Consider the following 27,345-nt stretch of genomic DNA (forward strand, 5'->3'; position numbering starts at 1 on the left):
AGGCTAACCAGGTAAATGTTGGGAAACAGAATATTCACACACCCCACATCATTACAAAGGGAAAAATGTACCTTTACAATGGAAAAATCAGTCCAACACTACCTTAATGGTATGAGCAGAGTTAACAGCACAAATAATGGGATAATGAACTTTAAATGCCTCCTGATATGATGCAATGGGAAGTATACAACATCATTTGTGGAGAATTCTTGCCAAAAAGTTTCTACATGAATTGTGAGGAAACAATTAGAGAAATCCAGATTGTTGGGTATTCTGTAAGCCAACTACTGTAGATATTTTAGAAGTGAGTGATCCTGCATCAGGAAAGAATTATAAAAAATACTGTTGGAATGAGTGAGAAATCTGACTTATCAATATTAAATTATCTTAGTGTGGTAAGGGCATTGTGTTCATGTAGAAGAATGTCTTTGCTTTTGGAAGTTACACACTGAAGTATTTTTTTTAAGGGGTGTAGTGTCATGATACCTACAGCTTTCTAATAGTAGTCAAATATCTTAGAAAAAGGACTTATCTGTACTGGCTGTCTCCAATTTCACTCCTCATTCTCTCTTGATCCCATACCAATCTCATCCTCCCCATTCCACCAAACTGTTCAATATCATTGATGATCTCTATGTATTGCTAAATCCAATAGTCATTCTTAGCTTGTATATTATTGACCCTTTTCTCATTGAAATGCTGTCTTCACTTGGCTGTCTAGATACCCCACAACCCTAAATTCCTTTCTGCATTTCTGGTAGTTTCTTCCCAGCTACCTTATAATGGTCCCTGTTCACTTCCTCAACCTCTAAATGCTGGAATGCTGCAGGGATCTGGTTTTGAACCTTTTTTTTTCCCTTCCTATAACCACTCCCTTGGTGTTCTTCACTTTCAGAGACCTATATAATAAGGATTCCCAAATTTTTATCTCCAGCCCTGACCTCTCTGGCTCTGATCTCTTCCCTGAACTCTAAATAGGTATCTTAAACTTAACATGTGACCAAAAGAAAACTTTTGAGGTTTCCTTGCAAACCCACAATCTTCATTATCTCAGGATTGCAATAGCCTCTTGACTGATCTCCCCAACTTTGTCCTTGCCTCCTACTTAGATTTATTCTCAAGGTAGCAGCCAGAGTGATACTGTTAAGAATAAGTATATCTATATGAGATGATAGATGCTCACTAAACTTACTGCAGTAATCACATCATACTATATTAAGTAGAACCATTATGCTGTACAACTTAAACTCATACAGTGATGTATGTAAATTACATCTCAATAAAACTGGGGGGAAAAAAAAAGCCCGGGCCAGGTGGAACATCGTCCCATACATCAAAGGGTTGTGGGTTTGATTCCAAGTCAGGGCACATAGCTAGGTAGGAGGTTTGATCCTGACTGGGGCACATACAAGAGACAACCAAATGATGTTTCTCTCTCACATTGATGTTCTATCTCTCTCCCTTCCTCTTTCTCTAAAATCAATTTAAAAACAGATACATATCATCAGGATTAAAGAAAAAAACACACCAATATATCCTCAGGTGAGGATTTAAAAAAAGTCAGATCTTATCACTTGCCAGCTGAGACACCCCAACAGCTTTGCATCCCACTCACAGAACAAATTTGAACCCTTAAAATGGCCTACAAGGTCTTCATGATCTGGCCCCATGTTAGCTCTATGACCTCATTGATTGTTCTCAACTTTACTCACTCCAGTCATACTGTTCTCTTTGCTATTCTTCAAACATGGTAAGCAAGCTACAGTTTCAAGGACACTCACTTGCTATTTCCTCTGCTCACACACTTTTCTCTGCAGGGCTCACACCCTGACCTCTACTTCCTTTCTTCTTTGCTCAAGTATTTTTCTTATGAGAGACTCATGTCTTCCTCTTCACCAGAATATAGGATTTATGAGGTCAAGGATTTGTATGTTTCATTCACATGTTATCTAGAATAGTTCCTGGCATATAGTCGGTACTCAATAAATATTTAAAGTTGGGATACTGAAGAATGTTGAATAGAAAAAAGACCAACTATCTTTTTCACCAGTGTGTATTAAATCAGAAAAAAGGAGGATTTTTATCTTATCTAATCTCTTTTAAGATTATAAACAAAGAAATGTTATTATTTGTTCATATTCTGGATATACAGCTTTCACTATCTATAACAAAAAATTATTACACACATTAAATTGAACTTATAATATAGGGCAGGTTATTTAGTATATGAGATAAAACTGATTAAGCTTCATTTATATGTAAACTAGGAGCTTGCTGAATGAAAATCATGCACTCCGGGGGGGGGGGGGGGGGGTAGAGGGGTCCCTCAGCCCGGCCTGTGCCCTCTCACAGTCCAAGAGCCCTCAAGGGATGTCCGACTGATGGCTTAGGCCTGCTCCCAGTCAGCTGGCCATCCTTAGCACTGCTGCGGAGGTGGGAGAAGCTCCCGACACAACCGCTGCGCTCGCCAGCCTTGAGCCTGGCTTCTGGCTGAGCAGCCTCCCCCTGTGAGAGTGCACTGACCACCAGGGGCAGCTCCTGGATTGAGCGTCTGCTGCCTGGTGGTCAGTGCGCGTCATAGTGACCAGTCTTTTGGCTATTCAGTTGATTTGCATATTAGCCTTTTATTATATAGGATTACAAATTCCCTAATGAGGCACATCACTGATAAAGGCCCATTATGCTAATTGCATGCATCACCTTTTCTACTCATCAAAGTGAGTCAGGATACCTTTTTAACAATACATTGAGATGAAAAATATTACTCTGCATTAAAATAATGAATTACACTTTCTTTAAAAATCTTATAATTCAACATTACTTATTTACAATCCCAATTAATAAGGTTGTATTATCACATTTTCATAACTAGACTATCAAGAGAAAGAGTACTGTACTTCATTCTGGTTGTTACACCCATATACCTGTTATCTGTCTCCCTTAATATTTACCCTTAAGGAATGAAACTCCTGATGTTACTATACCTTGTATAGCCTAATGTAAAATGATAGGCTATACAACTATAAGGCCCTCACTAAGGGTGAGTTAAATGTTTGAGCAAATATAGCAGGCTAATTTTTTAGTTGATAATTTTGAATGGCCCATAAATGATGTTATAACAATATCTAAATGGCCCTGGGCGGAAAAAAAGGTTCCCCAACCCTGGTTAAACTATAATTCCTCTTAAAAACCAAACCAACAAACCATATTCCATCAAGTGTTACTGATTAAGAGTACTTATTTTTCTGAAGAGTTTAATATTTTGGAAATTCAAGCTGCAGAAAAACCAATAAATGATATAGTGTAATCTCATACTGACATTGTGTGACTTACTGAAATGTAACATCACAAAAAAGTCGTGAGGTTCAGGGTAATTATGGTATTACCGAGAACATGTATTTCTTAAGATATAATTCCAACAAAATATACATATGATGTGAATAATATTCTGTAGCTTATAAGGTACCTTTATAAACACTCAAATTAAGAAAGGTATTATTAGTCCCATTTTCCAAATAAGTAAACTGAAGTTCTGCAAGATTAGCTCATTTATCTCAACTAACAAGTCTAATAAGTAAAAAACCCTTTACATTCACAAACACAGATGCATGTAAGTATATGCCAAGGACTCACAGGTAACAATAAAACCCTATATGGGGCCTTCAAAAATACTACAGTTAGGTCAGGTTGGTATGGCTCAATTGGTTGGAGCATCATACTGTACACCAAAAGGCTGGGGAGGCTGGGGTTTAATTCCTGGTCAGGGCACATACCTGGGTTGCAGGTTCATTTCTGGTATGAGAGGCGAGAGTTCGATGTTTCTCACATCGACTTCTCCCTCCCTCCCCCTACCCTCCTTTCCTTTCCCTACCTCTAAAATCAATGGGCATGTCCTTGGGTCCAAGGATTAAAAAACACACACGAAGTATTCCAGTTAAAGACTTAAAAATGCAGTGTACAGCAGAATATCAATTTTCCTCCACTCACCTAACAGTAAAAAATATATACACAATGTTGATGACATTTCCATGGAATTGGCACTTTTATTCATTGTTGAAGGCTTTATAAACTGGTACAATCCAATTCTATTTCTGGGAAGGTATCCTATGAAAATACTTCAAAATACGGAAAAGGCTATAGATTATTTATAACATCTTAGATGCTTGGCATCTGAGATTTAAAATATGAATTTTGACACTGGTAGTTTTAACAGCTTGTGAGAGAACCACAGGTTCATCCACAGCATATGCAAAGTTGCTATGTGAGCGAGGAAGTCACGTAACTAACTAGTAAGTGAGCCTGACTGCCAGCATTAGCTTCTCTTTGTGGTCTCTACTAGTTCTCCAAGCAGAGACATTTTTAAAACGGGGGAGAAAAAGAAAAGCGTCTTTGTTAAAAAATTGTTTTTAAAAGTAAAAATCCCTAAAATAGTAAGCCAATTATTTGGCTGGTAATGAAAGTGAAGAGATCTAAGAAAGTACTGATATTTGTGGGTTTGGAATTGGTAATGGCCTTAGGTCACATTTCTTTTCAATGCCATAATTCTACTGTAGTGAAAGGTTAGAAATATGATTAAATATTCAATAATAGAGAAATGATCAATTAAACCACAACCTATCCAATCACTCAGTGGCTGAATCAGGGTAATGGAATTATAGATAATGTTTTTTACATTTCAAAACATTTTATATGACATTAAATAGAAGAGGGAACAGCTCTTAATTTATCTCATGAGGTCAGCATTATCCTAATATCAAAAACTAACAACTCTATAAGAAATGAAAACTGCAGGCAAATATTCCTCATTAACACAGGTGCAAAATCGTTAACAAAACATTACTAAACTGAGTCTAGAAATATATACATCATGACCAAGGGAGGTTATCCCAGGAAAACTATTGCTTAAATTTTCCAGTTACAGATATAAGTGTAAATATCACTTTTTGGTATTTGCACTACATAACCATGTTAATAAAGACAAAGATCTGGTCCATTCAATTTAACTCTGAAATATTGCTATAAAACTTCTCAATCAAGTTAATTTTAAATCTTTCTCAGTCAACCAAATACCTCAATTAAAAATCTGTCCATTTAAAATATCTTCATTCATAAGTTCAAAGATTAGAATTAAGCTATAATTACAACATACTTTACTTTAAAGATAGAATTCAACATTTCTTATAATAATCAAGTCAAGGCTGTCAAGGAAAACATTTCTTCACAAACATCCCAAGCAGTATGGTTGTATTGCCTATTGTGAGACTTACTGACAAAGCGTGCTCAACCCCTTAGAGCAGGCTTTGTGCTCTTTTGCTGGAAATTCTAAAAATATAGAGAATTCCTTTTTCTATTACTTTGAAATCTACTTTCCTTCAACTTTTATCCACTGGCAAAAACAATGACTTCTAAGATAATAAGGGAGATTAAATCTCCATTTACATAATCATCCCTCAATCACTTGAAAATAACTATTATGTCACTTTTTAGGCTTTTCTTATTCAGGCTAACTTAACTGAATTCTTTCAACCATTGTTCACGTGATAATGCTACCAAACTTTATTTTTTCTTACCATCAAAAGCAAAACATGGAAAACAAATGGGTTACAACACAGCACCACTTTCCTACAGGACTATGCAGGAGACATGTCCATCCTAATATTTTTACTACAATAGTCACTCAATTCTCAAACATTAAAACATATGCTAAGTTTTTTCCCAAATAAAAAGAACCCATGCATTCTCAATGCAAAAATATACTAGCTGTAAGAAACAGAAAAAACTGAATATAGAATATTTAATTTTAAGAAATAGTGTTATTGGTTAGTATTCTTCCATCTAGAGCAGTGGTTCTCAACCTTCCTAATGCCTCGACCCTTTAATACAGTTCCTCATGTTGTGGTGACCCCCAATTTCATTGTCACAAATTGAACATAATTAAAGCATAGTGATTAATCACAAAAACAATATGTAATTATATATGTGTTTTCTGATGGTCTTAGGTGACCCCTGTGAAAGGGTCGTTCGATCCCCAAAGGGGTCGTGACCCACAGGTTGAGAACCACTGATCTAGAGGCTGAAAGAGCTGAATCCTTGTCTAAAATTATACCTAGCTTTAAAAGATACACTTTTGGCTCCTTCAACTTTCAACAATATGTTCTGTTATTGACTCAACTACTACTCTACTATTTTTTTCTCTACCTTGTGTTCTAACTACTGGTAAAACAGTATGGGGTCAGTGAGTTATGGCCTTCTGAAAATTAATGGGAGTGTGGATGGAGACAAGGGAGGGACACTTTCTAACTAATTAGAATTATCTTAGGTTTTCATTTAATAAAGAGAGCATCTCATTTTGCAAAAACAAAGTTTAATTCAAAATATTTTTAAGGCACATTATGAGAAACCCAGGCCATCAAAATTTTAAATAAAACTAGTCATTCTTTGAAATGTGAATAATTACTTCTTAATTTATAATTAGGATTTTGAAATACACTTTTTTTTTTTTTAACATATAGGATTGGGTAAGAGATGCAAATATCTGCCCACAACCTCAATCAGACTTTAGCTTTTGGGGTCTGGCCTGAGAAATTGGAACAGAAGTAGAAAAATAAGCTCCAAAGAGCTTCCGCTTGAGAGAAATGTCATCCACAAGGGACTCTGAACTCAAGCCTGAACTTTTCCAATGCTTCCTTCTATCTCAAGTCCCTGAGGAACTGGGGGTGGGTTGGGAAGGAGGGGGGCAATAGTAAATCCTCCTCCACTGGAGAGGGTGGGAGTAACAAGTTATACTTGTTGAAAAAAAAAAAGAAGATATACATGTATGTAAAAAGCGGTAATCTGCAAAATCAACATTGTTTGCAAAGGTACATGCTGATTTGCCCAGGATTGTTGAAAACCTGTATACACTAGAAAACAATCCTCATTTGTCCTAGCTTTTGTCTTTGTTTAGCTGACATGATTTTAATTAGTACTGTACTACTCTAAAAAAAGTTGAACGGTTCAGGCAGTTATACAAATCACTTACTATGCCATACTTTTTTGGCTATTCACAGCAAATCTGAGATAGAAAACTAAGTATTACATATTTTGTATTAGTGAAACCTAAACTAATTAATTGAGGTCTAGTGGGGTTATGGGTGAAGAACCCACTTATGAATTACATATTTTGAAAAAAGTTTAATGACTTTATTAAAAATATTTTTTATTGATTTCAAAGGGGAAGAGAGAGGGAGAGAGAGATAGAAACATCAATGATGAGAATCATTGACAGGCTGCCTCCCGCACACCCCCTACTGGGGATTGAGCGCACAACTCAGTCATGTGCCCTTGACCAGAATCGAACCTGGGACCCTTCAGTCCACAGGAGGACACTCTATCCACTGAGCCAAACCAGCTAGGGTAAAGTTTAATGACTTCAGAACACATGGTACCTGGATTCAAGTTTCTATATCCTGAGAATACTGGGATCAAACCTAGGAAGGTTTACTTTCATAAATAAACAGGAATAATTTGTAGTTAGTAAAATCAAAATAAGTTGGCAAGAGTCAAAACACTAATTCCTAAGTAATTAAGAATTAAATGATGTATGCAAATGCCATGTTAACTTCCTCCCCAAAACATTCCTAAAAAATAATATTTTAAAAATTTATGCTTCCAAAGAGGAGTTAATCTTTTTCTCTGTCACATCTAAAATGCACTCAACATCCTAAAATGAAGAAAAACAAGTCAACATTTAGTTAGTATCTAATTCTTACCTGGAACCCACTTAATTTCCATTTCCATATCATTTTCTTTTCTTTTCTTTTCTTTTTCTTGAATAACTTGCAAGAGTTGCCTATATTTAGCAATTTGTTCTTCATCATCTTTCTGATGTTTTTTTGTTTTCCCATCTTCTTCTACATTGACTTCAGCATCACCTAACAAAAAAAAATCAATTTCATTTAATATCTATATCTCTATATATAAAAGCCTAAGCAACAGTTATGACCAGACAACTGGATGACTGGCCAGTAGCTATGACGGGTTCTGACCACCAGGGGGCAGACGCTCAATGCAGGAGCTGCCACTGGTCGTCAGAGCGCTCCCACAGCCAACCTCCTGTGGCCAGCCAACCCCCACGGGACCTCCCCCTGGCCGGCCCTGATCGGGAATGGGTGAGATGGCCCCATCAGCCCTGGTCACCTGCCAGGTTGAGGGACCCCACCCATGCATGAATTCGTGCACTGGGCCTCTAGTGCAGAAATAATTCACACCTAACTCCAATGTTTAAATCTCAGTCAATCCAGCAACCTCAGGTAAAATGCTATCAGACATAATATAATATCAAAACTAGACAAACTTCTTTTTTTTCTTTATAGATTCAGAGAGAGGAAAGGAGAGGAAGAGAGATAGAAACATCAATAATGAGAGAGAACCATTGATCGGCTGCCTCCTGCAAGCCCCCTACTGGGGATTGAGCCCACAACCCGGGCATGTGCCCTGAGGGAATCGAACCACGACTTCCTGGTACATGGGTTGATGCTCAAGCAGTGAGCTACACCAGCCATGACAGACTTAACCTTCTTAATATTAAATGAATTGAATTAAAAACTTATGTCTTATTTATAATAAAAATATGTTGCAATATAAGTTAGTACTGTCATAGCACTTGGGAATATCACTTCTTATTAAAATTCATATCTAAAAATAATTCTGTAGTCATGTAACATCCTCAAATTTATGTTCCCTATAAGCAAAACAGCAGGGATGGCATTTTATCCTTCTTTTATGTTCTCCACCATCCACCAAAATGTTATGGTCAATAAAAGAAGGCTAAATATTTTTGGGATACATTTGATACATGGACTTAGCTGTGCAGGCTGAAGAGACAAATAAAGCTGCTTATAATCCAAAACAAAGAATAATGAGTCCTTTCGATTTGATGGTGAGCAAGTATGATGATTCTCAGGATCTCATTAATACATTAACACAAATGAATGTTAGAGGTTTACTCAATTTCCCTATGTGGAAAAAACATTCACATTTCCATTTCCCAATTTTATAAAATAAATTAGAATACAAAGGAACAGTATAAAACTCATGGGCAACAAATACCAAAGAAAACCAATACGTGAAAAGTTTGTTTGCTCTATATTTCCACTGTAATTCTCCAAGGCAAAACCATAAATTAAGAACCTGGGTTTTAATGCAAAACATACAGACTTACTGAATGGACTAAATGTCCCAGTAAAGAAAAATTTAGAAGTAGCAAAAAGAAGACCCTCTTTTCTATGAGCTATGACTAAATGGTAACTAAAAATGTCTGACATTACTAAGCATTTAGCTGTGAAACATCAATGTCAATATACTGTCCTTACATCTTTAAAAAGGTGATATGGAAAAAAGATTGGTTAAGTAAATGTTTTTACAGTTTTTTTTCTCTAAATGAATAAAAAATAGTCCAGGACATTCTTTCCATCCTATCACACTTTTACATTTTCACTCAAACAGCTGAAATTCATTTTTTTTCTGTTTGTGCTTTGTGCCACAATAATAATGTTGGATTGAATTCTGTCATGTATCCCGTAATTCAATGGATAAAACATCAGGAACACATTAACAAAATGGCAATGTATTTCTTTCTATTAAAAGCTTACTTCTGAAAACATAATTAGAAGCAAGCTCCTTCCAGGTTGAAATTTTAGTGGTAAGTCTCTGATGGCCTACTTTAAATTGATTTTTTCCAGTACTAAAATTTACTTTCTGAAGCCCTAGAATGTGGGATAATTCATGTAGGTCTGTTTTTCCCCAATTCAAGGACAATACTTTGTGAAAGCCTTAATACTATATAATGAGTGAACAAATTAATTGTAACAGTAAGAAGCCCTCCTATGATCTCTTATAAACAACACCAGGAACATCTAATAACTTAAGGCATTCAAATATACTATTGTATCTAACAGAGGTACTAAATTACAGATTCAAGTAAGCTTGCAATCAATTCAAATACTGAAGAAAAATGCATGCTTTAAATAACTTAATGAGTCATATATTTCACACAAAAAGCCATTAATCCTTAAAGTTTTAGAAGTAAAAATATGACATGAGGTAGTATGCTAAGCACTATATGTATATTATTGCAATCTTTCCAATGATGAGCCAGGTACTATTATGACTCTCATCTTATAGCTATGAAAGAAAGGCACAGAGGCTAAGAAAACATATAATAACTTCACTATGTCGTAAAGACAGACAGCACTTGAAACCAGCAGACCCAATCTTATGTAATAAAAAGTCCAGAAGTCAACTAGCTCCACAGTTAACTCAGCAACTCTATGATGTTGTCACAGACTCAGGTTTTCTTTATTTCTCTCCAATTTCCCATTCTCAGTGTGCTGGTTTTGTTCTCCAGAAGCTCCAGTCATGGTAAAAAATGGCTACAGAAGTTCTACCTTCACCTCCTAAAATGACAACATCTAGAACAGTGGTTCTCAACCTTCCTAATGCCCGACCCTTTAATACAGTTCCTCATGTTGTGGTGACCCCCAACCATAAAATTATTTTTGTTGCTACTTCATAACTGTAATTTTGCTACTGTTATGAATCATAATGTAAATATCTGATACGCAGGATGTATTTTCATTGTTACAAATTGAACATAATTAAAGCATAGTGATTAATCATAAAAACAATATGTAATTATATATGTGTTTTCTGATAGTCTTAGGCGACCCCTGTGAAAGGGTCGTTTGACCCCCAAAGGGTTGCAACCCACAGGTTGAGAACCGCTGATCTAGAAAAAAGATGAGGCATTCTTTTTGGAGCAAGGAACCAGCTCATGGGTTGGCTGGTGGATCTAAGATGGCTTCACCCATATATCTGGGATCTTGGCAGGGATCTGTGAAAGGGTAGGACTTCTCTCTGTCATCATTCAGCAGTCTAGCCTGAGCTTCTTTCTTTACAACGCAGCTGGGTTCCAAGAGGGCAAGTGCTTATCAAGCCTCTACTTGCCTCATGCTTGCTAATGCTCAATTTACCAAAGCAAGTCATACACTAAACCCAGAGTCATTTTGGGAGGGGATTACACAGGTGTTTGAGTACCAGGAGGCGTGGTTCCTTGGAGGTCATCAGTATAACCATCTTCTACAGTTACAGTACAACCGTCCTCTATGTTGAGTCCATTGGGGAGAGGAAGAGTATATCTTCAAGAGATTATAGTATGTATGGTCAGGGATATTTAAGACACAAAGTCTTTGGAAGTAAAATAGCAACACAGGATTTAAATCCTATATAATAAAATCATAGTATGCAAATTGTCTCCTCGACTGGGAGTTTGTCCAGGAGTTTGACCAGGGGGTGGGCGGCCAGGGGAGGGGAGTACCTGGCTGGCAGCCAGCTGCTGCTAGGGACTCTACCAATGCACAAATTTTGTGCGCAAGGCCTCTAGTCCTATATAATAAAAGCCTAATATACTAAGTGTCCGACCGTTAGTTTGACCATTCAACTGTTTGCTATGACGCGCACTGACCACCAGGGGGCAGATGCTTTGACCGGTAGGTTAGCTTGCTTCTGGGGTCTGGCCGATCGGGACTGAGCAAGACGGACTAGACACACCCTGGAGCCCTCCCATGGTCCCTCCCCGGCCCCGATGGGATCCCTCGGCCTGGCCTGCCCCCCTTCTTGCAATCTGGGACCTCTTGGGGGATGTCGGAGAGTTGGTTTCGGTCCGATCCCTACAGGCCAGGCCGAGGGACCCTACAAATCCATGCACCGGGCCTCTACTATCTTAATAAGAATATACTGACAAATTAATGCTTCTTTTCCCACAATACTAGCTGTCCTAATAATAATGTCATTAAAAAATATAGTTCAGTTCTCTCAAACCAATCAAAGAAAGCTATTTGAAAAACTTGCACCCAATCTTCACAAGTACACGGAATGTCCTCTTTATTTCTTTATCTCAGAGCTGCTAGTGAAAAAAAAAACACAACTATCCAGAATTTTCAGTCAAGTGCTAAATGACCACTTAGGCATACAAATAAAAAGAAAATGTAAATACATTAGTATATCTGGGGGCAGAAAAGACAAAGGATATTGAAAAAGGACTTGGCTGTTCTGTGTACACTAGAAATAAAATGGATACTCAATTACTTGGAATGCCAAAGAAATTAACAAGCAACACCCACTCAGGCCTTTAAAATATGTGAAGGCTTTTGTGACCAACATAACTACCATTGTGAATCATATATCTTTTCAATGACTATTAAATACCCAAGCAATTATGCGGTTTTATTAATATGAGGTATCTGAACAAATAAACTAGATTAAATATGATTTTTCATTTCATGTATGGAACACAGTGTAAAAGTAGCACTTTATGAAACACTTAGCAAAATGAAGCAATATCTGCAGTAGGCTAAAAGTATGGTGATAGCCCAATCATAGGATCTTTCTTAAGAAAGTTAATGTTTAAAGGACCTATAATAATCCTAAAAAACACTTTAGGATTTAATTAAATTCACATTTAGGTTATAAAAACAATAGATATGTAAAGGAAAGCCAAAAGAATTAGCTATGAAAAAGTTAAGCTACAAGTAAAATAATATTTATTCCTGCTATTTTAGAACATTTATGTCTTTGTTTCACATTTGTAGTTCCTCAGCACCAAATCTCTTACTCATAATTTTGCATGATTGGGAATTCTTCTATTAGATAAGATGAAGATGTGAAGAGATTGGGGAGATAGTGTCAACCAAAAACTGTCTAGAAATGACAATCAAGCAACCACATTTCTAAACAGAGACTGATCCAGTATAGGGGAAAAGGATGTTTTGAATCTATTTTTAAAAAATGAGTTATTTTAAGCAAACAGCATAAACAATTTTAAAATATACCCTTAATCATTTCAATCATCAAAAAATTTTAAAAATAAAGATATAGATAATCAGAATTTCTGCTTCCATTAATGGTGACCTAGGTACTTCAGACCAACCCTTTCACTGAGTATCCAGTTGGATTAAATATTTTAAAAATCTTTTTTAAAACTTCAAAGAGGTTTAAAAAAAACTTAGACCTATTTTAACCTGAGAGCATTTACTGATCCACAAAAGAAACAGCTATGGGACTAAACTACAGTTTGGGCAGCCTGGCAGTGCCATGAGGACAAAAGTTAATGACCTTAAAGGAGGGGATTTCAACTAGTACCCCCGCATTAAGCAGGGCCCCAGAGGAATATATCCTCATGGCAAGGGCCAACCAGAAATAAACCCGCCTTCATGAAGGCTTGCATCACCCACAAAATCCAGGGAACTCAAGCCTTAAAATGCAGTGATGTGGCCCCAGAATGACCAGAGTAAATGAAGGTTCTCTTTGATGAGGTACACTCACCTGAAATATCAAATCAGCTCACAAAGTTAACCAGGCACACAAGTAAACAGAACTATCTTGTAAATAGAAATCAGCCCCCAAAGATTTGAAATACTAAAATTAACAAAGACTATAAAACATGCTTACTCTGTTTACAGGAATAAAAGTGTTAAAAGTATCTACAGTGAGAAGAAAACTATAAAAAGATATTGTTGATTTGAAAAATAGCTAAATAGGACCTTTACAAGTAAAAAATACTATGACCAAAATTAAGAATTCAATGCATAGGTCTATCAGCATTTTCAACACTGTTGAAAAGAAAATTAGTGAACTGGAAGACAGGTCTGAAGAAAATAGCCAGAATGCAACACAGAGAGACAATAGATAAAAATAAAGGAGAGTAGCCCAGCTGGAGTGGCTCAGTGATTGAGCACTAACCTATGAACCAGGGGGTCATGGTTCAATTCCTGGTCAGGGCACATTGCCCAGGTTGTGGGCTCAGTCCCCGTGGGGGTGGGGGGAGTGTGCAAGAGGCAGTCAATCGATGATTCTCTCTCATCATTGATGTTTCTATCTTTCCCTCTCCCTTCCTCTCTGAAATAAAAAAAAATGTGTATATATATAGTAGAGTAGAAGCATGGAAGTTACAGTGAAAAGATCTACCAAATATTTAATTGGAATCCCAGAGGGAGAGGGAAGAAGAAATATCTCAATAGATAATGGCTAAGAATATTCCAAAACTGATGAAAAATACCATGCCAAAATTCAAGAAATGCCAACAAACTCCACGCACAATAAATAAAACCTACTCTTAGTTTACAGTAAAACTGCAGGACAAAAAGAAAGACATTAAAAGTAGTTAAAAAAAATCTAGACAACCTTCAAAAGACTGAAAAAGTTAAGCTGATAGTTGACTTCTCAAAAACAATGATGAAGCTAGAATGCAGTTGCAAAGGGCTGTCCATCTAGAACAGTGGTTCTCAATCTGTGGGTCGCGACCCCTTTGGGGGTCGAACGACCCTTTCACAGGGGTCGCCTAAGACCATCGGAAAACACATATATAATTACATATTGTTTTTGTGATTAATCACTATGCTTTAATTATGTTCAATTTGTAACAATGAAATTGGGGGTCACCATTAAAGGGTCGCGGCATTAGGAAGGTTGAGAACCACTGATCTAGAATGTTTTACCAGTGAAAATACCTTTACTGGTAAAAATACAAGTAAAGGCAAAATAAAGACATTTTTAGACTAAAACTCAAGAGTTTGACACCAGAAGATACTATTGGAAGTTATCAAGGATTTACTTAAGGCAGAAGAAAAATGATCCCAGACAGTATAAGATTTAGAAAAGAATACAGAGGGAAAAAAGTGGAGGAAATATGGGTAAATTTAAACAAAGTTAGTATAAAATAGTAATACTAATGTCCTGTGGGAATGAAAACAAAAAACAGAATTACAATACACAGGATACCATAAAAGTTGCTTTAAGATTTCTTGTATAATATAGGGCAGTAAAAATATTACCATTAAACTTTGCTAAGTTAGGGATATCAGTCATGATTTCTAGGACAATCATTAAATAAACAAAAACAGTCTACTTTCTAAATCAGTTGAGGAATAGAATGTAAAAAATATTCAATCAATCCAAAAGAAGCTCTTATTTTTAAAAAAGGGGGTAATAAAGCATTTTACTAATTTATTAAGAGATTGCATAACTATATGAACCATGACAAGTCTACCAACCAAACCTTTTTTGGTTAGGTCAAAAAAAATTTTTTTTAAATTTTTATTGTTGAAAGTATTACATATGTCCCCCTCCCCCCCCGCCCCCTTGACCTCCTATAGCCCCCCCCCCCACCCCAGGCCTTCACCACCCTACTGTCCCGTGTCCATGGGTTATGCATATATGCATCCAAGTTCTTTGATCTCTTCCCACCTACGCATCCTCGCCCACCTTCCCTCTGAGGTTCGACAGTCTGTTCCATGCTTCTATGTCTATGGATCTATTTTGTTCAAGTTTTAAAGGAAATGTTTAAGGTTAAAGCATTTGCAACCAAGAAAATACTTTTTAATACAAATTCTGATTACTAAACTTCCTGTTGCAGACAGTTTAAGAATTAGTTTGGTATTCCCTTTTAAGCTACTGCCAAAGATATATTTCCATTCACAAGTCTAGATTAGGCATATAAATGCTTACAAATGTAGACCAGAAGATTAACAAGTAAGTACCTTGTAGCCCATCTTCTATTTCCTCTTCATCTTCACTAGAGGAAGCTAAATAGGCTTGAAAATCCATGTCCAAAAGCTCTTCCTTTTTAAACTTCCTGTTGAGTGTTGTAATTCTTTCATGATCAGTCTCATCCCAAGTGATCTCCACCTTTCACCAATGAAAAAGAAAAACAAGTAAAAATGAAAATGTCAGCCACTCAAACTTGTTAAAGAATATTTATCATTGCCCTGGACAGGGAGCTAAATTGGTTAGAACACTGTCCCAATATGCCAAGATTGTAGGGTCAAACCCTGGTCAGGGCACATACAAAAAGCAACCAATGAGTGCAAAAATAGGTAGAACAATAAATTGATGTTTCTCTCTCTCTCTCTCTCCCCCCTTTTTTCTCTCTCTCTCAAATCAATAACAATAAAACAGAGAGAATATTTACCATTAACTTATTACAGGTAGTAAGTTCATTACAGGAACTCATCCATAACATGATGGATCTGGTGACTGATTCCTGTCCTTTATGCAACTCCCATTCCCAGATGGGGTCGTAATGGTTTTATCTGCATCACAGGATGGGTTGTACATCATTGTTTTCTTTCCTCAGACTAATCTCCCCAGATCAGGACAACAAAATGGGCACCAATTAACCAAGGAATCTGATTCTTAAAATAGCTGGCACTGCCTTGGTTCTAACTAGTCACAAGATTCAGAATTATCCCTATTCTGATAATTAAGCTTGAGCTGATGACCACAAAACTACTGCTGGAACTGGGACAGATAGAGATAATACAGCCAGACCTTAGTAACTCCAGACTGGCTGACTGGACAGGCTTGCTCTGGTCACATTTTAGTCTTAAAATAACATGACTCTATACTTTATGTGACTTAACTTTTAGTCTTCACTTATTCATAATGGTGGAGTTTTACTAATCAAGGCCACGCAGTGTCCACCACAGCATGCATGACATGCACCTGACAGATACAGAAGCCCCTCTCTCTGCTACCAGCCTGTTCTCAGAAGAGCATGGTGGTTTGTCACAAGAAACGCAGTGGGAAGCCTATATGCCTACTGTGGGGTCCAGCTGTGGGTAGAAAGTTAATGGAGGGAAGAGAATAGAGAAGGTATGTAGCAAAACAATAAACTAATTCAACAGGAATCATTTGGCTGTGTGTTATTAAGCATTAATGTGACATCTAGTAGTCCCGAATTATTCTTCTTCAATTATTTTTTACAGTTTTGGATCATATTTGCAGAAAAAATGTGTTTCTATTTTAAATTTCCACTAGTCTTCTTTTAACTAGAATTTGAGGTAATCTTTACACTACCTTCTTCCCACTATTCCCTAGGATATTAATAACTGACATATTACTTATTAAAGAATCTAGTTGACTAAGAGTGTGTGGGAAAGAGAGAAGAAAAAAAAAGAAACATTTGTAGGTAATTGACTTGGGCTTAAAAGCATAACAAAAGTATGTAAATAGGTTCAGACAGATGTGGTAGATAAAGATGCAAATACACTTTTGGTCTCATTTCTATTTATACTTGTGCATTAAAAGTTTGAATACTGTCCATTTCTAAAGATGCCATGTACGGTAAATAGTACATGAAGTCTTTTCTTAAAACAATAGAGTCCAGCTACACATTTTTAAAAGTTAAAAAATACCGTTGATGTTCCCATTGCAGCAGATGTGAAATATTTTGGTTTATATGCTGTTAAATCCACTTCTAAGGCTACGTCCTTGGGCTCATCATCAAAAGTAATATCATCTGGTATAAACCTAAAAAACAAAGAGAAAATAAATGTATTTAAACATATGCTACAGTAATAAACAACCAGAGTTTAGAATCTCTTCTAATTAGTTGTAGTTTATACATACATACCATATAAAAGTTTCTACAGAACACACATGTAGATGAGGCAAACAAAGTTAGAAATAACCTTGGCACAAAACTTCTGAAATTCATAAGCTATAAATCTGTAATTCTATTAAATTTAAGTGAACTCTGTGTAGGTAGAAATCCTGCATTGGGAGTCAGCTAATATGAGTCAGGTGCAAGCACACATGGGTCCCTCATGTTTCAAAAAGAACTAGACTCCTGAAAGCACAGTCATTGGCTTGCTACATAATATTTTGAAGATCAAATAGAATTATTAATGGTTAAATGTTCTGAATATAAAGTATCATATACAGGAGGTGTCATTGAAAATAAGGAAAAGCTTAAAGTTAATTCTTCAAGACTAAAAAATCCTAACAATCTTATCTTGCAATTTTTTCTACAAGTAGATAGCTGTTAAGTAAATAATCGTTACACAATTCTTAGGCATCAGGCTAAGGAATTGGGAGCGCGGGGGAAGTAGAGTTAAATAATCCATGGTTACAGTATTTAGCTTTTGTAATTCATATAGATTTTAATTCCACAAGAAAAGCATAAAAATAATTTTGGTGGGTGAGGAGTGGATAATTGAGGTTCATTATGTCTACATAACATCCTTCTCCAGCTATACTTTTGCACACACTTAGAAGAAAAACAAACAGATTTGTTTTTGAGACTAATATACTTAACTGTTACTAATATGCATGCTTTTATATTTTGGAGCAGATGAAAAGAGTTTTCCCTAGATAACAGGATTGCAGCAGAAAACTATTTTCTTTTACATATGACAAAATAAAACAGTGAATGTAAAGATGAAATTAAAAAAGCGAATGGTCATTGATTTGACTTTCTAGGCACTGCCAGAGCTTATTCTAACACTGCATAGAAATGCCCCCAAAAGGAAACAGAACAACCCTGAAAAGAACATGTTAACATTAATTATGATACCCAGAGTTTGACATTCTAACAAATGTTTGGTAACTCCTATTTAAACATTCAAAACAAGCACCTCCTATTGAAATTGTTAACATAGAAGGAAATAGCCTCATGAGATATGCCCTTCTTGCTATATATTTAAGCATGCTAAAATCTTACCCCAAATACCAATTCCGAATTTTTTATTTTATTTTTCTACCAGTTGGAATGCCTTTAAAGCAGTGGTCGCCAACCGGTGGTCCACGGACCACTGGTGGTCCATGAGGTCCGAAAGGTTGGCAACCGCTGGTTTAAGGAAACCTTTGGAGCAGCGGTCGCCAACCCGTGGTCCGCGGACCACTGGCGATCCGTGAGGTCCGAAAGGTTGGCGACCGCTGCTTTAAAGTCATAGTGACTAAGAACTGATGAATTTTCCCCCTAAAATATTTAATTTGAGAACAAACTTGCATACAAAGAAATAGTTTCTATTGAAAAGTGTCATAGTAGAATGGTTTACTAGGTTCCAAAGACTAGGATAATGACAAAATGGTACAGTAGTTCAGCTTCCCATTTCCTTAGAACTGACAATCACAACCACCTAAGGTTTTTCACCTCTGGTCAGTGAAGCCTGAGCACATGGTGAAAATAATGCCCAAGTCTAAAGACAATGCCAGCAATTCCATCCACTCTTTCACTGAGCAGCACTTAGAGCAGTGTTATTAAACAGAATTTTCTGTGATGATGGCAATGTTCGGTATCTAAGCAAATAAATTTTAAGTTGAAAAGAAATGTTTTTTTCTCAGTCCCCCACTACCACAAATTATGCAACTGAGTTTCTCACGCATTTGGGGAAATCGCAGGGGTCAGCACATCCGGAATGCAATGGATAAACCTTGCCTTGGGAAAACCACCTTCATAATGATGGTATCTCCCCTGCCAGGTAAGTATTTAAACTTTTTAAAAAAATCTTTACCTATTTTTTCCATTGATCTTTAGAAGAGAGAGTGTGGAAGGGAGGGAGGACAGGGGAGGGGAAGGTGAGGGAGGATTGGGGGAGGGAAAGAGAGAGAAACAGTGATATGAGACAGAAACATCAACTGGTTGGGCTCCCACACACCCCAACCAGGGCTAGGGATGGAACCTGCAACCGAGCTACGTGCCCTAGACTGGAAATCGAACCCATTCCCCTTTGGTCCCCATGCTGATGCTCTAACTACTGAGCGAAACTGGCCAGGGCAGTATTTTTAAAATTTTAATTAAATAAATTTAAATAGCCAGATGTGATTAGTGGCTACTGTACTGATAACACATATTTAGAAGTACCAGTTTATTAGCAAATTCCTTTGCCCCCCACTTCAACGCTATTTTATTTTTTTTCAATGCTTTTTAAAAGTAATTTATCTGGCTCCTAATTCTAAAACACAGTTGCAAAGAAATATCACTATATATAACCCATAATCCTAAAAACATAGCCAACATATTTGAAAGGATACAAATGTGGGGTGGCTTATACAAAATACTTTAGCATTTTCTCATTCCAGTTTCTTTTTTTATAAAATATATAACATATTTTTATTGATTTCAGAGAGGAAGGGAGAGGGAGAGAGAGATAGAAACATCAATGATGACAGAGAATCATTGATCAACTGCCTCCTGCATGTTCCCCATGGGGCTCGGGTCTGCAACCTGGGCATATGCCCTGACAGGGACTCAAACTGTGACCTACTGGTTCATAGGTTGATGCTCATCCACTGAGCAACACCGACCGAGCGTAGTTTTCTTTCTTAAGAGTGATGTTCCACAGGACAGAGTTCTTCCAAAAGAAAAAAATCCTCTTTTAGAATATGAAATAGCCAAGCTGGTATGGCGCAGTGGTTGAGCATCAACCTATGAACAAGGAGGTCATGGTTCAATTCCTGGTCAGGGCACATGCCCAGTTGCAGGATTGATTCCCAGTGGGGGGAGTGCATCTCATCATTCTCTCATCATTGATGTTTCTCTCTCTCCCTCTCCCTTTCTCTCTGAAACCAATAAAAAACATATATTAAAAAAAAGAGGCCGTAGCCGGTTTGGCTCAGTGGATAGATTGTTGGCCTGTGGACTGAAGGGTCCTGGGTTTGATTCCAGTCAAGGGCACATGCCTGGGTTGTGGGCTTGGTCCCCAGTAGGGGGTGTGCAGGAGGCAGCCAGTCAGTGATTCTCTCTCATCATTGATGTTTCTCTCTCTCCCTCTCCCTTTCTCTCTGAAACCAATAAAAAACATATATTAAAAAAAAGAGTATGAAACAATACAGAGCACTACCAGTTCTAATATTTTATTTCTTATAATCACATTTACTACAAGATTAAATTGATAAGAGACACTCGAGATTACCTCAGATCTACAAAGGAACAACTACTTTCAAATTCCAGGCCATCACAATCCTCATAAAGTTTAGCGGCTGTTTCAGGAGAATCACATTCTACTACTGCATAACAGTATTTTAGTCGTTTGAATTGATAATCTCTCAATTTTTCTCTAGAGGTCCTAAAAAGGGAAAAACTCATTAAGCTTACTTATACAGGAACACAAATACCTATTTACATTTAAGAAATAAATGCAATTGTTTCAAGAAAAATATATTACAACCTTCATACCAATCTTTTCTTCCTCCATGACTTTGGCTTTATGAACATTAAACACTTAAGTTCAATTTATTATTCTGACAAGGTACAAACTAGGTAATTTGTTTGGAATTTGGTATCTAGAAAAGGAAAGTATAAGAATTATAAGTGCTTACCTGTCATTTTAGTTTTAGAAGTTAGTTATTTTGTTTGTTTTGGTACCTCAAAACCCCTTCTCAAATAAAACTGATGGACAAGCACTGCATTATAAAATATACTAGGAAAGCATTAGTTCTAGTTATAAAGAGCGTCTCCATCTGCTCTCTTCTGCCACCAATAATATAGTACTTAACTACCAATTTTATTAAGCGCGCACATAGCTCCACCTAGTGGTTTAAAAACTATGTTAATTTTTTCTATATTACATTAACGTGCCAAAGTTGTTATCAATCTTTTATTTTTGTATTTAATACTCAAGTTAGAAAAATTACATAGCTTGAAGGCAAATAGTTTCAATGCCACTTATGTGGAAAGATATATCCCAGAAAAAGCAATAATTATTTTAATGAATACAGAAACAGAAATACACACACAAAATATTGTTGTAATAGTATGCCACTTCTGACAGACTTTAATCTGCTTTGCAAGTTGTTTTAACTATAAATGGCATGTATAAACTTTAGTCCTAACTTTTAGTGACCAGAATTCTGAATTAGTAACATGAACTTATAAGGTTTAGTTTTATTATCTACTAGAGGAGCGGTTCTCAACCTGTGGGTCGCGACCCCTTTGGCGGTCGAACGACCCTTTCACAGGGGTCGCCTGAGACAATCCTGCATATCAGATATTTACATTACGATTCATAACAGTAGCAACATTACCGTTATGAAGTAGCAACGAAAATAATTTTATGGTTGGGTCACAACATGAGGAACTGTATTTAAAGGGCCAGAAGGTTGAGAACCACTGTACTAGAGGCTCGGTACACGAAAATTTGTGCATTGGGGGGGATGTGTCCCTCAGCCTGGCCTGCCCCCTGTCACAGTCCGGGAGCCCTCAGGGGATGTCCTACTGCGGCTTAGGTTCGCATGTGCTGGGGCTCACAGCTGCCTGAGCCCATGGCTGCTGTGAGCCCTGGGCATCGCAGCCGCTGTGGCTTTGTCCGGATGGAAGTCCGAAAGACATTCGCCCTAATTAGCATATTACCCTTTTATTAGTATAGATAGTAATTTAATACCAGTCCTTTTCAGGGGCATCTTCAGGAATACTTAATAACTCGACTGGTCCTTGAACTTGCTCTTCCTTCATCCTCTCTTTTCCAAACTCCGAAAAATATATCTAAATTAGAAAAAATAAAATCAATGCAATTTATACTTTCCTTTTCTTTCAACATCCAGACCTATCTAGGTCAGTAACTCTAATTTACAATTGGACTCAATGAAAACAGCAAGGTTGACTCATTTCCAAACCCACTATAGGAAGCTAAAGCATACTGAGGAATCTCCTTAAAAATGATCATTTTGGCTGGAGAGTAACTGATGTGGGACTTGAGAACAAAAATAGACTATCTCCTCTATTTATCAACTGGGACAAGATGGTTCAGGGCTCCAAGGGAAAAATTTAAAAAACCAAAAACAAGATTCTAAAGAAACTCAATGTAAACATACACATGAAAAATGGTATTAACTAGCTTACATAAAATATACAAAAAATGATTAAAGAAATATCCTCTATAATAAAAGCCTAATATGGAAATTGTCCCCTCAGGCAGTCGTTCGACCAGGAGACGTGGAGTTCAACCGCTCACTATGATGTGCGTTGACGACCAGGGGGAAGCGTGGAACATGGAGGGCGTCAGCGACGCGGCGTTGGCAGCGGGCAGCAGTAGAGGCACTGCTGGCCCTGGTGGGCCCCGACGAGAGCGGGACTGTGGCGGGATGATAAAGCAGGTGAGCAGGTGGCGCCAGAACAAGGCGGGTGTGAGCGGGGACCCGACTGCCACGCCGATGGCGACCAGAGGTGGTAGCAGGGGGTGAGGGGGGTCCAGCCCCAACCTATCGCCCACAGACAGTGACCAGTGGCAGCGGTTGGGGGCAGGGCCACCACCCAGCTCCCAGGCACTGAGGGAACAGGGCAGGGGGCCCAGCCCCAATCAATTGCCCCGCAGGCGGGATGGTGGAGCAGGTGAGGGGGCGGCGCTAGGCCAAGGTGGGGTGCCAGGTGGGGCTGCGGGGCTGCAAGGCTGGGGGCGCGAGCTGAAGCCCGTTCTCCACAGGCCACTCCAAGTGACCCCCCACCCGTGCACGAATTCATGCACCGGGCCTCTCGTATAAAACATAATGAAAAAAAACCAATTTTGTAATACCTACCTTATCTCTAAGTCATAATTTATTCAATGCTTTTTTTTAAAAAAGACATTCCTTTTAATAGAAAGGCACTGTTACATGACAGTTTTATCACATACATTAGATATATACGTATGGTCTTGGTATAAGAAAAAGGATTCATCCTCACTAGGATTTGGTATTTTTATATTTTGACTACTTTTGAGTCAAGAAATATAACTGTATGTATGCGGGGACAGTAGGAGGGGATGGAATGGGGCTGGAGGAGGTTAATGGGGGAAAAAAGAGGACCTATATAATACTTTCAACAATAAAGATTAAAAAAAGAAAATATAACTATTAATTTGCATTGTCTTGACACTACTAGGCTTAACATACATTTAACTAATACGTATTTTTTGGAATTGTGTGAAATATCCAATTTATCAACTGGGCATGAGTTTTCCTTACTACTTTGAGTTGCATATAATAGGATTTGATGTAGAATTTAAAAATATATATGTAATCACATCTGTTGATTCTGTTTGTGTGTGTTTCTTTCCTTTTCTAAGTGTAGAAATTTCTACTACCAATCTCCTAAAACTCAAGATTTAACAAAAACACAATTCTATTTCTGTGGTTTGGTTTTTAATTTTTTTCCCTTTACTTTATCTGGAGTTTATTTGGGGCTCTCATAAGGTTGGGATCTGAACTAAGTTCTCTATACAAAGACTTGTCCCAATGACATGATCTATCTCATCATTTGAACTCTTTTTATCTATACCATTCCATTTACTTGTCCCCCTTTTTTTTTACCCAAACCTGTTAATTCCCATAGCATTATAAAATGTATAGAAATTATAACTGGTAAGGTCCTTTTATATTGGTATGATTTCTCAAAAATTTATTAGTCATCCTTACTTGTTTATTCTTTTTTTTAAAATATATTTTATTGATTTTTTACAGAGAGGAAGGGAGAGAGAGATAGAGAGTTAGAAACATCGATGAGAGAGAAACATCGATCAGCTGCCTCCTGCACATCTCCTACTGTGGATGTGCCCGCAACCCAGGTACATGCCCCCGACCGGAATCGAACCTGGGACCCCTCAGTCTGCAAGCCGACGCTCCATCCACCGAGCCAAACCGGTCTCGGCTGTTTATTCTTTTATATGATACTGGTATCCTTTTTCTTAACTTTCTTTTGAAATGAGATTTTGATCGAAACTACACTAAAACTGTAGAACTAACATCTTAAATAATTAAGTATAATAATTATTTAGAGCTGCTTCAGGCACTGTACTACTCAGTGTGAGATCCTTTTCATTCGATCCTTAAAACTACACTAGAAAATAGTATTGTTGTATCTACTTGTCAGATGAGAAAACACATCTGAGAGATTAATAAAATGCCCAAGGTCACATAGCATTTTTCAGAATCAAGATGTGAACAAAAAAGCAACAAACAAATGAAAAGATTTGAACATAGATCTGTGGTACTGCAAAGCGTGGATTCTTAATCATAATGCTGGCTCTCTAAAAATATGGTATCTCAAAATTTAGGTTTTTCAATTTATAGAGTGTAATAGTTTATTTCATATAGGTCATGTGCTTAAGGCAATTCTCAAGGATTTTGTATGTTTCTGATGCTAAAGTAGATTTTTTTCTTAATTGGTTAATGCTGGTAATAAAGAATGCAATTTATTTCTAAAATATTTATCTTATACCCCACCCCTTTACTGAGCTTATGATAATGTCTCTATTGATTTGCTTGGGTTTTTTAATTATATACAATCACATAACCCATCAATAGTAACAATTTTACCTCTCTTTCTAACTTTTATTATACCTGCTATATCAGTTTCATGCCTAACTTATTAAATAACTTTCAAATAAATTATTTCCTTTAAAAGGAAAACTATAATTTAAAAAAATGAGAATGAACTTAAACGCTTAGAAATATTTACTTCAAAATAAAATCAATTCTCACCTTTACAGAAAATATAACACCTCCTTTAGGTTTAAATGAATTGAAGAGAGCCAGCAAATCTTTTGCCTTTAATCTATCCCAGTCCATGTTGCAAACTGCCAATCGACGTGTAATCTAAGAAATAAAAAAAGAGAACTTCAGCTCACACAACAGTAAAACTGCAACAGATAAACATTTCCTTTAAGTTGACAGTTCTTGAATAAGAACATGATAATGATCTGTTTTTTTCACTACCAAATTTGCTATTTTGCCACTCATGCATAAACAAGGTAGTTGAGTATGGTACCCTGTAGCATTTCTAATAGATGCAATGGGATCTGAAATCAAATTATTTTTCTAAAAATTTCATGTAATTTTAATGTAGAACTTCCTTATTTGCTTAGACAGACACTAAGAGGTTTTCATCAGAATCGTAGTTATTATTTAGCAATAAAGCGATTCCCATTTAATTTAATGACATCAGTCCCACCATCCATAAAAGCTACTTGTATGGTGTTCTTCACAAATTATCTTATTTATTCAAAACATTACCTCATCACTCCGAGGAGCATCTTTATCTAGTTCTCTCCAAGCATGCTCAAAACCAGATTCCTCTGGAAGTAAATCTTCCATATCTTCTTCATCTTCAGAACTAGTTTCTATATTTCCTTTACCTCTTGCAAGATCAGGGCCACTGTCACTTTCATCATCATCCTCACTATCATCATTTTCATCCTCATCCTCCTCATTTTCATCACTGTTATCATCATCAGCTGAAGCTCTACCAATGCCTGTAATCCCATCTTCAGATTCTTCATCACTTCCTATTTCACTAGTGCTTTCTAAATCTTCCTCCAGAACATCTTTATCAAACATTTTTTTACCCGGTAAGTTTTCATAACCATCACTGTGTCTTGCCACTGAGAGCGGAACCACTGCAAAAAGATTAAAGGAGGGAGAAATTAAGAAAATATAAACATGGAATTAAATTGAATCCAAGTTATTTCAACCTCAAATCCAGTAAAAAATATAATTTCTATAAAAGAGACTACAGGAAAATACAAATTCAGGAAAATTCATGCCTAACCAGGTTATTTAATAGAAATCTTAACATTAAGATTATTAATAATAATAATATGGTATCTCAAAATTAAGGTTTTTCAAATTTATCCAGTGTTACAGTTTACTTCATATAGGTCATATGTTTAAGGCAACTCCCAAGGACTTTGTATGTTTCTGATGCTAATAAAAATATGATATTTTTCTTAAAAATGTATACATATACTTTGAATAATTACAAAGACAGTGTTTATTAAAATAAATTTCACTTTTAAAATTGAGCTATCAGCTGTTATTCTCAACCTTCTGGCCCTTTAAATACAGTTCCTCATGTTGTGACCCAACCATAAAATTATTTTCGTTGCTACTTCCTAACTGTAATGTTGCTACTATTATGAATCGTAATGTAAATATATGATATTCAGGATGGTCTAAGGCAACCCCTGTGAAAGGGTTGTTCGACCACCAAAGGGGTCGTGACCCACAGGTTGAGAACTGCTGTTAAAGCATGTACTCATTTTTTGGGGACACCCTGTATATACCAGGTGATATAAGTAGATTCATAGATTCATTCAATATTTATGGAGTGCCTGCTATGTGGTAGGTGCTTCATATAGAATCATTGGCAAAAGAGAAGCAATCAAAGCCCTCAACGAACTTCCAGTTGAGTGAAGTAGATGGACAGATAAAATCAATCATATCAATACACATTTAGGCCCTGGCTGGATAGCTCAATTGATTAGAGCACTGTCCCAATACACTAAGGTTGCAGGTTCAACCCCTGGTCAGGGAACCACACAAGAACCAACCAATAAATGCATAACTATGTGGAACAACAAATTGGTGTTTCTCTCTCTCTCAAATCAATCAATCAATAAAAATTTTAAACTACACATTAAAAAATATAATTACAACTAGGATAGGTGCCAAGTAGGAATGTTATATAATGCTATGAGTTGCTACTTGAAGGATGAAGAGGGATTAAGTAAACAGCTTGACAAATAGATTAGGGATATGTTCCACACAGCAAGAAAA

At 36.8% G+C, this 27,345-nt stretch overlaps 1 protein-coding gene and 1 non-coding gene across 3 annotated transcripts in view; both read right to left on the reverse strand.

The window, feature by feature from the left end:
* The window catches only part of ESF1 (ESF1 nucleolar pre-rRNA processing protein homolog), a 65,278-nt gene that overhangs the window by 32,190 nt on the left and 5,743 nt on the right, over positions 1 to 27,345 (reverse strand). For both annotated transcript variants that reach the window (XM_014455125.2, XM_023753195.1), the window contains exons 3-9: positions 25,804 to 26,186; positions 25,273 to 25,386; positions 22,200 to 22,300; positions 20,733 to 20,885; positions 17,232 to 17,346; positions 15,576 to 15,723; positions 7,752 to 7,913 (exon numbers count right to left, since the gene is read on the reverse strand). In XM_014455125.2, coding sequence (XP_014310611.1) covers positions 7,752 to 7,913; positions 15,576 to 15,723; positions 17,232 to 17,346; positions 20,733 to 20,885; positions 22,200 to 22,300; positions 25,273 to 25,386; positions 25,804 to 26,186 — 1,176 coding nt within the window. The remainder of the gene's footprint in view (positions 1 to 7,751; positions 7,914 to 15,575; positions 15,724 to 17,231; positions 17,347 to 20,732; positions 20,886 to 22,199; positions 22,301 to 25,272; positions 25,387 to 25,803; positions 26,187 to 27,345) is intronic.
* Positions 19,140 to 19,306, reverse strand: LOC111825851. Its single transcript, XR_002829052.1, has one exon. It is a non-coding gene; the product is annotated as a U1 spliceosomal RNA (small nuclear RNA).

This window comes from Myotis lucifugus, unplaced genomic scaffold (assembly GCF_000147115.1).
Source record: "Myotis lucifugus unplaced genomic scaffold, Myoluc2.0 scaffold_42, whole genome shotgun sequence".
NCBI classification, from domain to species: Eukaryota; Metazoa; Chordata; class Mammalia; order Chiroptera; family Vespertilionidae; genus Myotis; species Myotis lucifugus.